A 13,858-nucleotide genomic window follows, 5' to 3' on the forward strand; every position below is an offset into this window, starting at 1 on the left:
TCCCAGGAACTGGAATGTGTTTTTAAAGATGATGGAGATTTATATTTCAGTAATTATTCCTCATAACAAGGCGTCAGCGAATGGATTCAACATGTTTCACTGTAGGAGAAGCACAGGTCGCTGTGTTCTGGTTTGACTGGTACAGGATTTATTATTTGACTAGTTTTATATTTTATAAAAATAAAACACACTTGTGAAACTAGTTGTTGTCACATAGTAATGCTTAAAACAGCTCAACTGGACTTGGTTGAGTTTTCTTTAAAGACTCTTGGATGAGAAAGGAAACATCTTCAAGAATCTCAACCTAGTCCAGTTGACCTGTTTTGAGTTACAATGACCTGCATGACTGAGAATCTGCACAGACATAGTTGCTGTAATGTTATGAACAAGGAGGTGTGTCCTGTTTTCCCTTTACACTGTTACAGCAGCTAACACATCACTCCAGACACAAATTACTCAAATGTTTGTTGTGTCAATTCTAGTAATAAGAACTAGGATGCATTTTGTGTTGTATTACACAACATGGATAATCTCAATACATACATAGAAACTGTCACCTGTTTCAAATCAAAGTACCCTTGTTGTTGTTGTTGTTGTTGTTGTTGTCGTCGTCATCTTTAAGAACACTGCCCCCTGTTTGTGTTTGCAAATAAGATGCAATTTACATGATATTTGTTTGTTCTTCACATAGTTTGATGCACATGTTAAGATTCAAGCTGTATAAGCGAGAGCTTTCATTTTGGTTTGGGGGGGGTTCAATGTTATCAGTGGAGGGCTGTCTCCATCTTTTACTATTAGCTGTAGTTACCAGTTTTTCTGCCTGTAATTTTTTTCTGCTTAATTTTGTCCACAAAGTAGAACTAGGATCTGCTTTGACTTATTATGTAACTCACAACTTAAACTGATATTTAACATTATACAGCGTGTAGACTTTCACCTTTATTTTAATAGTTTTAACAGAACAAATCACATCAACCATTTAGGAATGACACCCATTTGTATCCACCCTTAAACTTGCCTCAGGTTAGAGTCTTAACTCTGCCATGTGGCCACAGAAACTCATTACCTACTCTTTACATGCACAAGAACCTCAAACACACAAGAGCAGTAGCTCTTCACTTTTCCCCATAGATGGGCATTAGACAGATGTTACACTTGGCTGAGAGGAAAAGCTCCCAGGAGTGGGTCAAACTCACACTCTGCACTTTTCCCACCTCACACAGTAATAAACTCTTTGTGCTTTAGACTTTCAGTGTGAAGATCAGACAACTTCCATTCCATGAGAAATTAAAGATATAACATTTGTTGAATTTCTAAAACAGCTGAAATGTGGCAGAGCCAAAACAGGAAAAGTGGATATTTCTGAATATGCTCCAACGTCATAAGGGGATTTTAACGTTTTGCCCTTTTTGTGGAACTCAGAATTCACGAGCTCCCCTGTGTCTCCCCTCCTGTGCCTCCCTCAGGTGCTGCGTCAGTCGCAGGCCGACAGTCCAGAGGTCAAACAGGCGTCTGTGCGCAGGTTCGCCACGTTTAACCTGTTCAGCAGGAAAAGGCCTGTGACACAAGACCCCAGTGATACCTCAGATGACCAGTGGGTGGAGTACAGAAGTGTGTGCTTTTCAGAGTACAGTGCCTTACTCAGGTAAACACAAACAAAGAAAAACACACACTTGAATGGACGCACACACAACTCTAGTTTCATGATGGCAAAAATACAGTTCAACACAACTATATATGATACTTCAGCACATCAGAGTATTTAGGTAAAAGTCAGTGTTATAACATGTTTTCTACACATGGCTGGCCTTAGATCATGAACTGATTCATTCATTAATCGTAATTGAGGTCAAGGTTTGGTTTGGTAAAGGCCCAACGTGTCCTCCAGAACCGTAAATGCGCGACACACCGAATACTTTCTCATTAGAACAAAGCCATGAGTCTACAATGGTGATGAAACACGTTCTTCATTCTATTCTTCTCTCTATTTGTGTTTCCCTCAGGGATAACCTGGGTCCTCTCAGGGTGAATGAAGTGCTCAACAGTTTCGACAACACTGGTAACGTCTGTGAGTACAAATTTAATCTTCATACTTGAAGTCATTGCATATGTGAAGCATATGTGCATTTCACACACACACACACACACGCACACACACACACACACACGCATCTCATACTGTTTGTGGTTCCTGTTTGATTGAGGGTTTGATGCCGGGGGTTTGATTCTCCCTCTCTGAATGAGAGCGTTTCTCTTGCATCATGTGCTCATTCCTCCCAAACACCTTCAGACGTCCTTTAGGGTGAATCCCACTTTAGTCTTCTCATTACTTCAGTGGACAGTGATGAGCGGTTTGGGAGGAAACAAAGCTCCAACAGATCTGCTCATGGTCTGTGATACAGAGAGAAGGAGCATCATCACAAACACGAGCCTGGATTCTGACCTTCATGTGGTGAAGCTCGACTGACTTTAATTCAGTTTTCTCTGTCGTGTTCTGTTGTTGTACTTGTAGCTTTGCTTTCACTTCCTGTTCAGCTCATTACAAACCAGCTCCATGCAGTTCAGAGACTGTGCTGCTCCTCTTTATCTTGGGTCATTATTTTACATTTTGGTGAATCTGTCCTCCTTTGTTACCTGTGCCGTTTTCTCACCATTCTGATAGAGATAAACAGTAGTACTTCCTGCAGTGCTGTTCTGTTCCTATTAATGCAACAGAGATCCCATCACAAGTGGACAACATGTGTCCTGAATATATTTCTCCTGTGACCATTTGTGATCAGATCTCATCTCCCTGCTCTATATGCAAATGTACACGTACATCATTTCTGTTGGTTAAAACAAATTGATGTTGTTTTTACACAGCCTGAGATTACAGAGTGTCTAATGTGTCTGTGTCTGTGTGTGTGTGTGTGTGTGTGTGTGTGTGTGTGTGTGTGTGTGTGTGTGTGTGTGTGTGTGTGTGTGTGTGTGTGTGTGTGTGTCTTTGGGTTGGCACACACTTAAAGTTTACACATTTCTTTATCCTTGAAAAGGTCAAGTTTACTACTTTACTACTTAAACACTGATTAGTGACAGTATAATACAACTTTATTTGTCTTTCACTACACCTCATGAAATATTCTAGAATCAAGACAAGGATCATTAGAAACAGCGGCAAAAAATGTAATGATGCAGAAAATATAAATATGAGTATGATGATAATAATCATAAAGCACTATTCAAAGATAGAAAAGCCATCATACTTAAAAGTGCAATAAAACAAAACAGGGAAAAGATGCTGCTCCATAGACGTCATACTCAGACAAATTTGTATTATATATTAATTCTGAACCTGTTTGCGTAAAGATCCGTCTTCACAGGCACGTGATGGTGATGACGAGCATGGTGTGTTAGTGTTAACCAGCCAGATGGCTCCCCAGGAGTCAGTGTCAGAGGTGAAGACCATGTCTAGAGGCTACTTCACTGCACACTGGGATCAGACGATATAAGTCACGACAGAGCTGCTAGAACGGATGATCCCTTTTCTCTACAAGGAGACAATAGGATCAATACTTTTTTTTTTAGCGAGCTACAGAAGAGGTCATCGTCCTTGTCGGGCTCTGGCAGCTCCCGCTGGGCTCTTTGTATTTCACAGATTTTTCATTCTCTCCGTTCTTCTGTCTTTCTCTTCATTTTTTCCTCAGTAACTAGTATAAACACACCTGCCCCAGTTTCTCCTCCCTCATTTCAGGCTGTGCACAGTATTACCCTCATCCCTTTTCCCCCCAATCTGCCCCTCTTACCCCCTCATTTCTCCACCTTCTCCCCTCCCACCCCTCCATCCCCTCCCAGCTTGAGTCATGCTCGGCCAGATGGGTAACTGAGTTCCTGACTTGGCCGGTGGATTAGCACAGCCGGAGATGAGAGCATAGAGGAGGGGAAAGGGGGGGAGAAGAGGAAATGGTGGATGGGCATGCCAGAGGTGGAGTGTGTGTATATATATATATATGTGTGAGTGTGTGAGAGTGTGTGTGTGTGTGTGTGTGAGCGTGCACAAGGAGGGGTGAGACACAAGCAAAGGGGACCTCATTCCTCAGACAATGAGCCAGCCATCTCCCTCTCCATCCCATGTTTGGGACTAGTAATGCGTGAGATCAATTAGGACTGGTTGAGAGGAGGCTCTGAAAGGCCCAGAGTCGACCCTGTCAGAGCTCAGGGGTATATTTTTGGGGGATGTGGTCGGAGAGAATCCCCTCTTAACACACACTCGCGCACACACACACACACACACACACACCTACACCTAGTATTTTGTGCTCCTCACAAAGACACACAGCCTCACACACAAATCTACACCCTCTTGCTAATAAACCCATTTTCACTCTGGCCACCATCACACCCTCTCCACCTTTCCTGCTATCTTGATAATCCCCCTCCCCTGAGGTGCAGACAAGTCCAGATCCTAGGGGTCCTTGTCCTCCTGAATAGCAGGCTAAAAAGTCCGGCCGGATTAGCTCACCGCCTCCAAAATGTGTGGACTCAGCTTAAAATCACCACCCCCCCCACCACCCCCCCACCCCCCTCTCAGCACGACGCTCTCTGCCGGCCATTGTGTTTGTCCCACCACTGTGCACGTACGTGAACAATATGTTGTTTCTTAAGGCGACGATAAGCTGCAGTCAATGGTTTTACTTCAGGACGAGAGGGGTCTCCATGAGGAGGTTGTAAGCAGCGGGGAGTGTTTGCAGAGACAGCAGCAGATGACTGAGGAGACTCTGCACTGAAAGAAATGAAAGTAGAAATCACTAAACTACATTTAATGACTTCTTAGGTGCCACAGAGACCGTGCATCTGACTGGGCCTGACAAATACGAGTCCCATAGGGTTTCATTTTATTGCTGTGGGTCACCTTTTGTTCTTCTTATTAAGTTTTGCAATTAATTAACATGACCATGCAGTATTTCACCAGCATACATTTTTAATATCATCGGGCAAAAGGTGGAATAATAAAAGATGAATGATTGTTTCTCTGTCGTGGGAATAGCCTGCTACTGAACTTTGAATTTGATTTGCTTCGATTAGACTGAAGACTAATGTTCTCACTGGCTTTGAGTTTTCATTTTTATCAACATCGTAGCATTTCATTTTATTAAAATCAAATTGTCAATGTCAGTCTTTGTTATTTTGTTATTCTGTGTTTTTCTCCAGCAATGTTTTATTGCCGTTGCAGGAGATTAAAATAAATAACTTCTTTAAATTTCTCTTTGAAGCATATGTACAAAACATTAATTAAACATAAATAATAACCAGGTACGTGTTTTAAGGTTATGACTGATATATGTTTTTATTTGTGTTTTTACACATGATGAGAGGTCACAGCACACATCACCCCCTCTGGTGGTCATCCAGAAGTCAGGGATTTGCAGTTACACTTGTAGCTCATTATGTTGTCAGTGAATGATTGGGGGCCTATTTATTTCAGCCTGTTCTCGATCACTTTGAACTATTTGAACTCCGAACTTCCGACCTTCCCTCTTCTTCAGCCGGCGGAGGGGGCTTGTAATTGTAAGAGCGGCTTTGTGGTGGCGTTGTTTGGGGTTTTAGGGGTGCTTGTTTCCTGCGAGGGATCAGGACTGTAGAGCACAATGCAGGCCCTTGGGGTTGGTTGAGTACGAATACATCAGAGAAGGTGTGTGTGTGTGTGTGTGTGTCAGTGTGTGTGTGTTTGTGTGTGTGTGTTTGTTTGAGAGGGTTTAAGTAAAGCTTGTTGACATTGCAGGGCTTTTGGTAAGAGGACTTGTTGGTTTGTAGAGTTACTTGTTGGGTTCATGTTGCAGGCAGAGGTCACACTGCTCATACACATGGAATTAATTATCGTTGCATGTTCTAGCGCCACTGATGCAGTTCAATCCCATTCAGAGTGCTTTCCCTCTTCCTGCACTAGGATGTCTTTGTGTGTGTTAGTAATCAAGGGCCAGGCATCCTAATGAAGCTAAATAGAGCCTTCTTCACTCCAGCTGTCATTGTCTGAATGCCTGGTCGCCTTTCAGGCGCTCAGTCGTCCCTATTATCTCCCACCGACTTCACCTATCACCCCCGCTGGTAAATACTATAAGCCCAGAATGTAAGCAGGTCATTTCTCTGTGTGTGTGTGTGTGTTGTTGTATTGTGTGTCGTGGCGTAGTGACTGTTTGTTACAGGAAGTGTCAGCATCTGTTACTACAGTGTTTTGTCTCTGAACGTGGCAGATAAATGTCCGATCAAATGGGCCAATCATCAGTGAACATGAGAGCTGTGTGTTGTGTGCTGTCCGGGTGTGAGACAGGTGTGTGTGTGCGCTTGTGTGTGTGTGTGTGTGTGTGTGCGCGGGTCTTCTGTATCCAGTGGATCTATCACAGGCATGTGTGTGTGTTTAATGTGTTGCTTGTTGTGTCCAAGTGTTCTTAGTGTGTGCGTGCGCGTGTGTGTGTTGTAATAGGTGCCCCCCCGTAGCCTCCCCTTGTGTCAAGCCTACAGCAGAGCCCTGTTTGCATAATTATGCTAATTCATTGTGCCATAGTGCTAATTAGACCTTGTTAGACAATAGAGCTAGACTAGGAGCTGGCAGGCACACACACACACACACACACACACACACACACACACACACACACACACACACACACACACACACACACACACACACACACACACACACACACACACACACACACACACACACACACACACGCTCACTCAGACTGTTGTGTCAATGACAAGGTTTGTGGTCCCCCTCTGCGCTGTTTATAACATGCTCTCTATAGAAATGGTTCTCCACTGGTGTGCTCTGGACTGAGCTCAGGTGGCTCGTCTGATTTTTTATTTAAGCTAATGGAACAAAAATCAATGTGGAGCAAGAATAGGACACACGCTTCCCCTGGACTCCAATAGACAGGCCCCGGCTCATATTCTCTCTCTATTTATTCCTTTGAGCTGTGGTTAATTGCTCCTTTGCCAGGAATATGTCATATTTCTATAAACTCCATTCCTCATTTATTTATATCACATATGTATAAATATATTATAATAGTATTTATATATAGTGATTATAACTAGCAATACTCTCCTAAGTTTGTTCTCAGATCACTTTGTGATTTGTTTACAAGTCAATCGAGACCTGGTTTCATTTGTTACATATCTAGAAATATAAATTGTCTTTAGATATGTGTGTGGCACTTTGAAGAATATCTTATAAGCACTAACATCCCCTCATTTAACTGCCCTAACTCGCTTTTAACTCGTTTTCCAGACATTTGTCCGAGACGACATTGTGACGTATGTGGTGTCAGGGTTTTTAGGATGTAAAGAAATTCTACCGCATGAGTTGATTCAAATGAAAATCCGATAACCCCAACTGGGCTTTAGAATGTTTCCTCATAATATCCAAGCCTGATACCCCACTAACATGCTTCAGCAGAGAGTGAATAGACGGCTTAGGTTGTTGGAAATGAGCTAAAATACCTACAGGAGCTTGTGTTCGATTTACAAAAGAGACCGATTTGTAGTCACACATTGGTTTTACTCTGCATATTACTCTCACAAAGACTCTACCGCTCTGTAGTTTCACATGCTGTGGTCAGACGGGGGTTAATTAGATCTAAATCATTAGTATCACAATGAGGTACAGTGTTTTTTAATGGGACAGGCTGCAAGGTGGTTAAGAGGGATCAGTAAATGTGGTGGAAGTAGCTGGTAGCTTTTCCCATTATATGGTTAAACACATTCTGTGCTTTCAAATTTAATGTTTTTTCTCCTGTTAAAAAAAATGTGGACGAAATACATTTAGAGATTTTTAAGATGTTTCAAAGAAGCCAAGTGAATAATAACCGGCACATGATTTGATGTTTGCTTCCTTTTTTTATGTTTATAACAGTTCATTAAAACATTATACTCCTGAGCTGTTGAAGAGCAGTTTTATCTGTTGCCTTTGTAATTGTTTCTTTGTCTATAATTAAACCACTAAAATACAAAAAGATAGTCACACAGTACGTGGATGTGTCTTGTGCATGCATGCAGTGTGTGTGTGTGTGTGTGTGTGTGCGTTTCACTCTGTGGTGCAGCGGTTGGGGGTTGGAGGCAGCGTAAGCAAGACTTGAGTGGCTCGAGGGCACATTGAAAGAGTTGCCGGTTGACTTAATTGTAAGTAATTGATTTTCGCTTCTTGTCTCCTCCATCCGTTCACCAGAGACAACACGAAACAGGGACTCGCCCCAAGTACTGCTGGGTGCTGGAGTCTTCCTGACACCGGAGAAGTAAACGGTCACACAACTTGATGCTAATGTGCAGATGCTGACATAAATGAACACTTGCACACAAACAGACCCACACACACACACACACATGCACGCACATGCACGTGCAGGAAGAAATTCCCTGCAGTGAAGCACCATTATGACTTTGAGCACAATAGGGATTGAAGGTGAGCAGTTGGGTGTAGCTTTGCTGAGGGAGTCCTCTCCCATTATAGCCAGTTGATTATGTGAATTTGTGCATGACTGAAAGAGAGTGCGTGTGTGTGTGTGTGTGTGTCTAGATGTGTGTGCACTATTACCAGTAAGCGCTGGGGATTAAGTTCAGGAAATGAGTAGAGCGTTAAAGGGTGCTTCCCTGCCCAGTGCTCCTGCATTGTCACCATTGCTAATACTCAGCTAATTACAAGGACATACTTTAACAGCAAGCTCAGGCTGTAACCCTCATGTCTCCCCACTCCGGTCCCTCCCTTCCTTAGGTTACCCCTTCACCCTAGAATTAGGGGATGAAATGAAAGAGTGAAAGAAAAAAGAAAGAGTAATAACAGGTCGCTCCCCTGGCTAAAAGCTCGCCCTCCCTCTGGACAGATACAATTATTGGATTTTTTCTCCATTTAAGTCACCCGACCCCAGTGTGTGTGCCCCTCCTGGCAATGTCCCACCTAAGCCTAGCATACACCGGCCCTATTAAAAAACACACACACACACACACACACACACACACACACACACAATCATCATTCCACCTATAAGCCATATCACCAACATGTACTGTACTCTACTTCATGCTGTTCACTTTAAAGCTTATATAATGTTAAAACAGTTAAAAAATGTAAATGTGTTAAAAGTTTCACTCATTAAATTTCGGTCGCCACAGGTCCTGCATGTTTTTGGCCTCTCGAATGTGATATCTCATGAGTTCTTGAGGGAATTTCGTAAAATTTGATCAGTTGTCTCTTGAACTCAAAGATGAAATCAGTGGTCAAAGGTCACACTGATCTTATATGAACCTGGGGGAAAAAAAGTATGTCAAAATATGTAAACGGAAACTCCACTGGTCGGCTGAGGCATAGAGCCGCAGTGCCGTAGTTCTAGTTTGTCGAGAATCCCCAACAGAGCGATGGAGCAGCTGCCCGTCAGCCTTCAACCTGTCAACACGTCTTTGCTTAAAACTGCTAATGTGTTTGCTGTTTAGCTAAGAAGCCATTAACTTGCTCGGTGACTCACTGCACGGCTTTAATGCACAAACTGCTGCAGTCACTTGTTCACTCTGACGGTCTCTCTCTGTCTGGAGACTCTAAATAGACCCACGGGGGCCTTTAACTGTCAGTTGGCGCTAATGGGTGTGCTAAATGCTAATGTGAGTTAGCATCGGCCTCCGAGGGGAAAGTTAACAGATTTTCAAGTGGCCCTCAGAGACACTGCACTCATCACTAACTAGCTGCAGCATCTCTCGGGGGGCCTCGGGCGGAGGGGCCGGAAGCTGCTCTGCTGTTCTGTTAACTGCCACATTGTGCTGCAGCTTTAGTCTCTTTGTATCAGAGCTTCAACCTTAGAAGAGGAAGATATAGTGTCTCTGTTTGACATTTTTCTTTCCACATTCATCTTTTAAACATTGATGCTCAGCTACATCTGTTGTGCTCCTGTCTGTCCTGGGAGAGGGACACTCTCTTACTTGTTTTTGAACCCCCTTGTCTAAGTTTAAGGATTGAGGATCTGGTTTCCGATTGTTAAGATCCTTAAGTCACATTGTGATTCGTGAATATGGGCTGTATATAAATAAAATTTTATTTTATTTCACATTTTTCAAAAGTCAAACAGTCAATTGAATGAATGAAAACATATCCACTTGGTTTATCTCTTATTATTATTATTATTATTAAGCGCTAATTAACTTTTAACTTTTCTTTAACTATTGAAGAACATTGTGCCAAATCTCTCTCACACACATTCACGCACGCACACATGCACCCACGTACACCCCCCCCCCCCCCCCCCCCCCCCCACACACACTTCTCTCCTGCTCTGTCTCTCTATTTGACCACAGCGGGCCATGGCGCCAGAGACCTTTGTGTGTGCTCACTGAGGCTAATATATACTCACTCTCTCACACACTTACACACGAGAAAGTGAACTGTAGAATTAAAATGTGACAAGACATAGTCAGCATTGAATTGCTCAAGTGGTGTGATATTATTTTGTACAAGCTGTGGCATAGTTTTGTTTGATTTTTAACACGACAATATTCACAAAAGTTACGTGAATTGACTCTGTTTATTTGACTTTATACATTTTCTGAATAATCTGCAGGTGTATTTTTATCCTTGAAAAGTGAATACAAAACCAGTGATTTTAGGACAAAAATACCTGAACTACACTACATGAAAATAATGTTATACAAAATATCTTTATTTGCAGTCTTATTGTTGACGAGGACAAAAATATAACTAAGCGATATTTCAGATATTTCGATATTACAATTGTCATTTAATGACATTTGATTATTAGGACAAAACGATTATTCTCTCAAGCACGAGGGGTATTTTGTATATTGACACTACTCCTCATTCTTCACAACCCTGTGGGTGTAAGAAATATCTAAATATAAATATGACGAGAAGCTTTGCAAAGTAAACTGGGAGCAGTGCTGTGACTCATCCTGTCAGTGCTACTGGTTCTGGTTTCCTCATTGTGTGCTGCTGCAAACAGCTTCCCTCCCTGTTCTGCTGCTTTCCATCCTCTCTGCTGTGCTTCTTCCCTCCTTCTCTGCCTCCTCTCACTCTCCACCCACCACTGATTGCAAAATCTTCCCATCACCACCACAATCACAACAGCCCGGATTCTGTGTCAGTGCGTAACCACTGCCAGTCCGTGCACACACGTACGGACACATGCACACACACACACACATCTTGTGCACACGTGTCCAGCAGGAGAAATACAGTTGGAGCTTTTATGCTGCTTTCCCAAGTGGCTGTTTTCGAGCGCAGCCACAATGGAGGGCCTAATGTGGATTTGTTTAGAGAGCTGGTTAATTGGAGTGGGATGCTCTAATTGCACCTCTTTCATGGTGTGTGTGGCTTTGTGGATGTGTGTGTGTGTGAGAGTGTGAGTGCGAATGTGAATGTCACCTGGCTTTTGTTTGGACTGTGTGTGGGAAAACATTTGCTCAGCTCTAACTACATTACACAAACACTATAAGCTACATAACACACACATAAGGGGTGTGAAGTGTCTAAGTACAGAGCGCGGGAGGGAAACAAATAGAGAGATAGAAAGGATACCTGAATAGTAGGCATACACCTTACAGTGAGTGTCAGCTACTGTATGTGCAGAGGCCTCATTATGTCAATGTGCAACTTGTGTTTGCATCAGTACAGTGCTTCACTTTGTCTTTATCAGTATTGTCTCCCAGTTGGGGGTGCTCTAAGTCCTTGTATGACTCCGTTACTGTGTGTGTGAGTAATAATTCTAAAGATAACTGGAATAACTGGCGCATACCTCCACCACAATCCTACAGCTCTTGTAGTAGAAATATAGAGAGAGAGAGAGAGAGAGAGAGAGAGAGAGAGAGAGAGAGAGAGAGAGAGAGAGAGAGAGAGAGAGAGAGAGAGAGAGGAGAGAGAGAGAGAGAGAGAGAGAGAGAGAGAGAGAGAGAGAGAGAGAGAGAGAGAGAGGAGAGAGAGAGAGAGAGAGAGAGAGAGAGAGAGAGAGAGAGAGAGAGAGAGAGAGAGAGAGAGAGAGAGAGTAGAGAGAGAGAGAGAGAGAACTACATGGTTATGGATCAAAGCAATAACCTATGAAGACAGAGAGAGAGGCACTGAATACAGTATTAACCTATGAAGTATTGACCTATTATCGACATGATCATAGATAAAAGCAAGCACTTGCTCTCGCACACCTACAAGAAAAGCATTATTCTTCCTTTTAACGCCATATTTTGAGGAAACATGCCTGCCATGCATCATGCCAAGAACAGCCAGTTGGTTCTACCACGCTGCTCAACTCTGGGTCTTCCAGATACCAGGTGGAGTCATTGCTCGGACAGGGCTCTTTTGGAATGGTCGTAAAGTGCAAGAATCTGGACGACAACAGCATCGTCGCCATCAAAATGATTAAACTGCATGCCGATAATCGGAAGATGGTAAATCAGGAGGTAAGAAACAAAACTGTGTGCTTATTACAGTTTAAGTTATAACATCCTGCATCCATATCCACACATGTGTACTGCCTTGTTTAAGTTTACATTTGTAAAACTGATACACAATCTTTGTGTTCACCTGTCATGTGTCTCCAGGTGGCTACTCTGAAGAAACTTAAATCGATGGACTTGAGTAATGCAACATTGTTTCAGTGGAACCAGTACTTCATAGACAGAGGACACAGTTGCCTGGAGTTTGAGCACCTAGACAGAAGTCTTTTGGATTTCATGGAGGAACGCAAATTCAGACCTCTCCTTGTGAAAGAGATAAGACCAATTGTCCAGCAGGTGTGTGTCCACCAGTTTTCCCTTCTGCACCAAAAAGCAGTATGAATATATATACTTGTGGCACATTGCTGACATTTTTATGAAAATCTCTTTTCAGGTTGCCCAAGCACTGAAACACTTGAAGGCTGTAGGGATTATCCATGCAGACCTAGAGTTGGATAACATCATGTTGGTTGATCAGCTACGGCAGCCCTACAGAGTCAAGTTGATCGACTTCGGAGGAGCGCATGAGGTGTCAGCTGCTGTGGTGGGGTCATACCTGCAGACCCGTCCATACCGGTAGGTAGCTGGAACCATGACAGATCTTATTGGTGTTTTTTTTATTAACTGAAAAAGAATGCAAACTAAGAATATAAACATTCTGTCTTTATCCATTGACACAAATGTCTTTGCGAGGTGTTTTGTTCCCGCAGCAGTAAGAGTTTTTGAGGTGTCCTTAAAAAAAACACCAAATATTTGTCCTATTTTATGTGACCATGGCTCTTGCTCCTTTGTCAGATCTCCAGAAATCTTGTTGGGGAATCGCTTCACAGTTGCCATAGACATGTGGTCTCTGGGCTGCGTGGCCGCTGCTCTTTACCTCGGGGCCCTGCTCTACCCTGGTTTGGGTGAATATGAAATGGTACACAAACTATTTGAAGTGCACTGTTTTCTGTTCTATAGTCATAAATCAGTAGTAGTTCCCATGGCTCAGGTGGAATTTTTAAGTTGTGTTGTACTTTCAGATCAAGTTCATCATGGAGACTCAGGGCCAGCTCCCCGACACCATGCTGAACAAAGGACGTAAGACTCGAAAATATTTCAGGAGAGCAGTCAACTCCACCACCTCCGTCTGGCAACTCAAGGTACCGACCTGAAACAGCTTGTTATATTCAAATAAGTCTATATACTTGCTGTAACACATTTGGTTCCCTCTATACGTTTGTGCAAGGCTGATGTACTCTGCTAACAACAACATTTTCTGAACAGACACCAGACGAGTACCGTAGAGCCACGGGGAAGCAGCCAATGGAGAACAGGTGTTTTACGTTCAGCTCCCTGGACCACCTCGTGGATGTATGTCTTCTTTGGATCATTCATCATGAGCTTATTTCTTTAAGAT

At 42.9% G+C, this 13,858-nt stretch overlaps 1 protein-coding gene across 1 annotated transcript in view; it reads left to right on the forward strand.

Annotated features, from left to right (window-relative positions):
• The window catches only part of camkmt (calmodulin-lysine N-methyltransferase), a 98,849-nt gene that overhangs the window by 358 nt on the left and 84,633 nt on the right, over positions 1-13,858 (forward strand). The window contains exons 2-3 of the mRNA XM_053436390.1: positions 1,467-1,645; positions 2,004-2,068. Coding sequence (XP_053292365.1) covers positions 1,467-1,645; positions 2,004-2,068 — 244 coding nt within the window. The remainder of the gene's footprint in view (positions 1-1,466; positions 1,646-2,003; positions 2,069-13,858) is intronic.

Source organism: Pleuronectes platessa, chromosome 12 (genome assembly GCF_947347685.1).
Source record: "Pleuronectes platessa chromosome 12, fPlePla1.1, whole genome shotgun sequence".
Lineage (NCBI taxonomy): Eukaryota > Metazoa > Chordata > Actinopteri > Pleuronectiformes > Pleuronectidae > Pleuronectes > Pleuronectes platessa.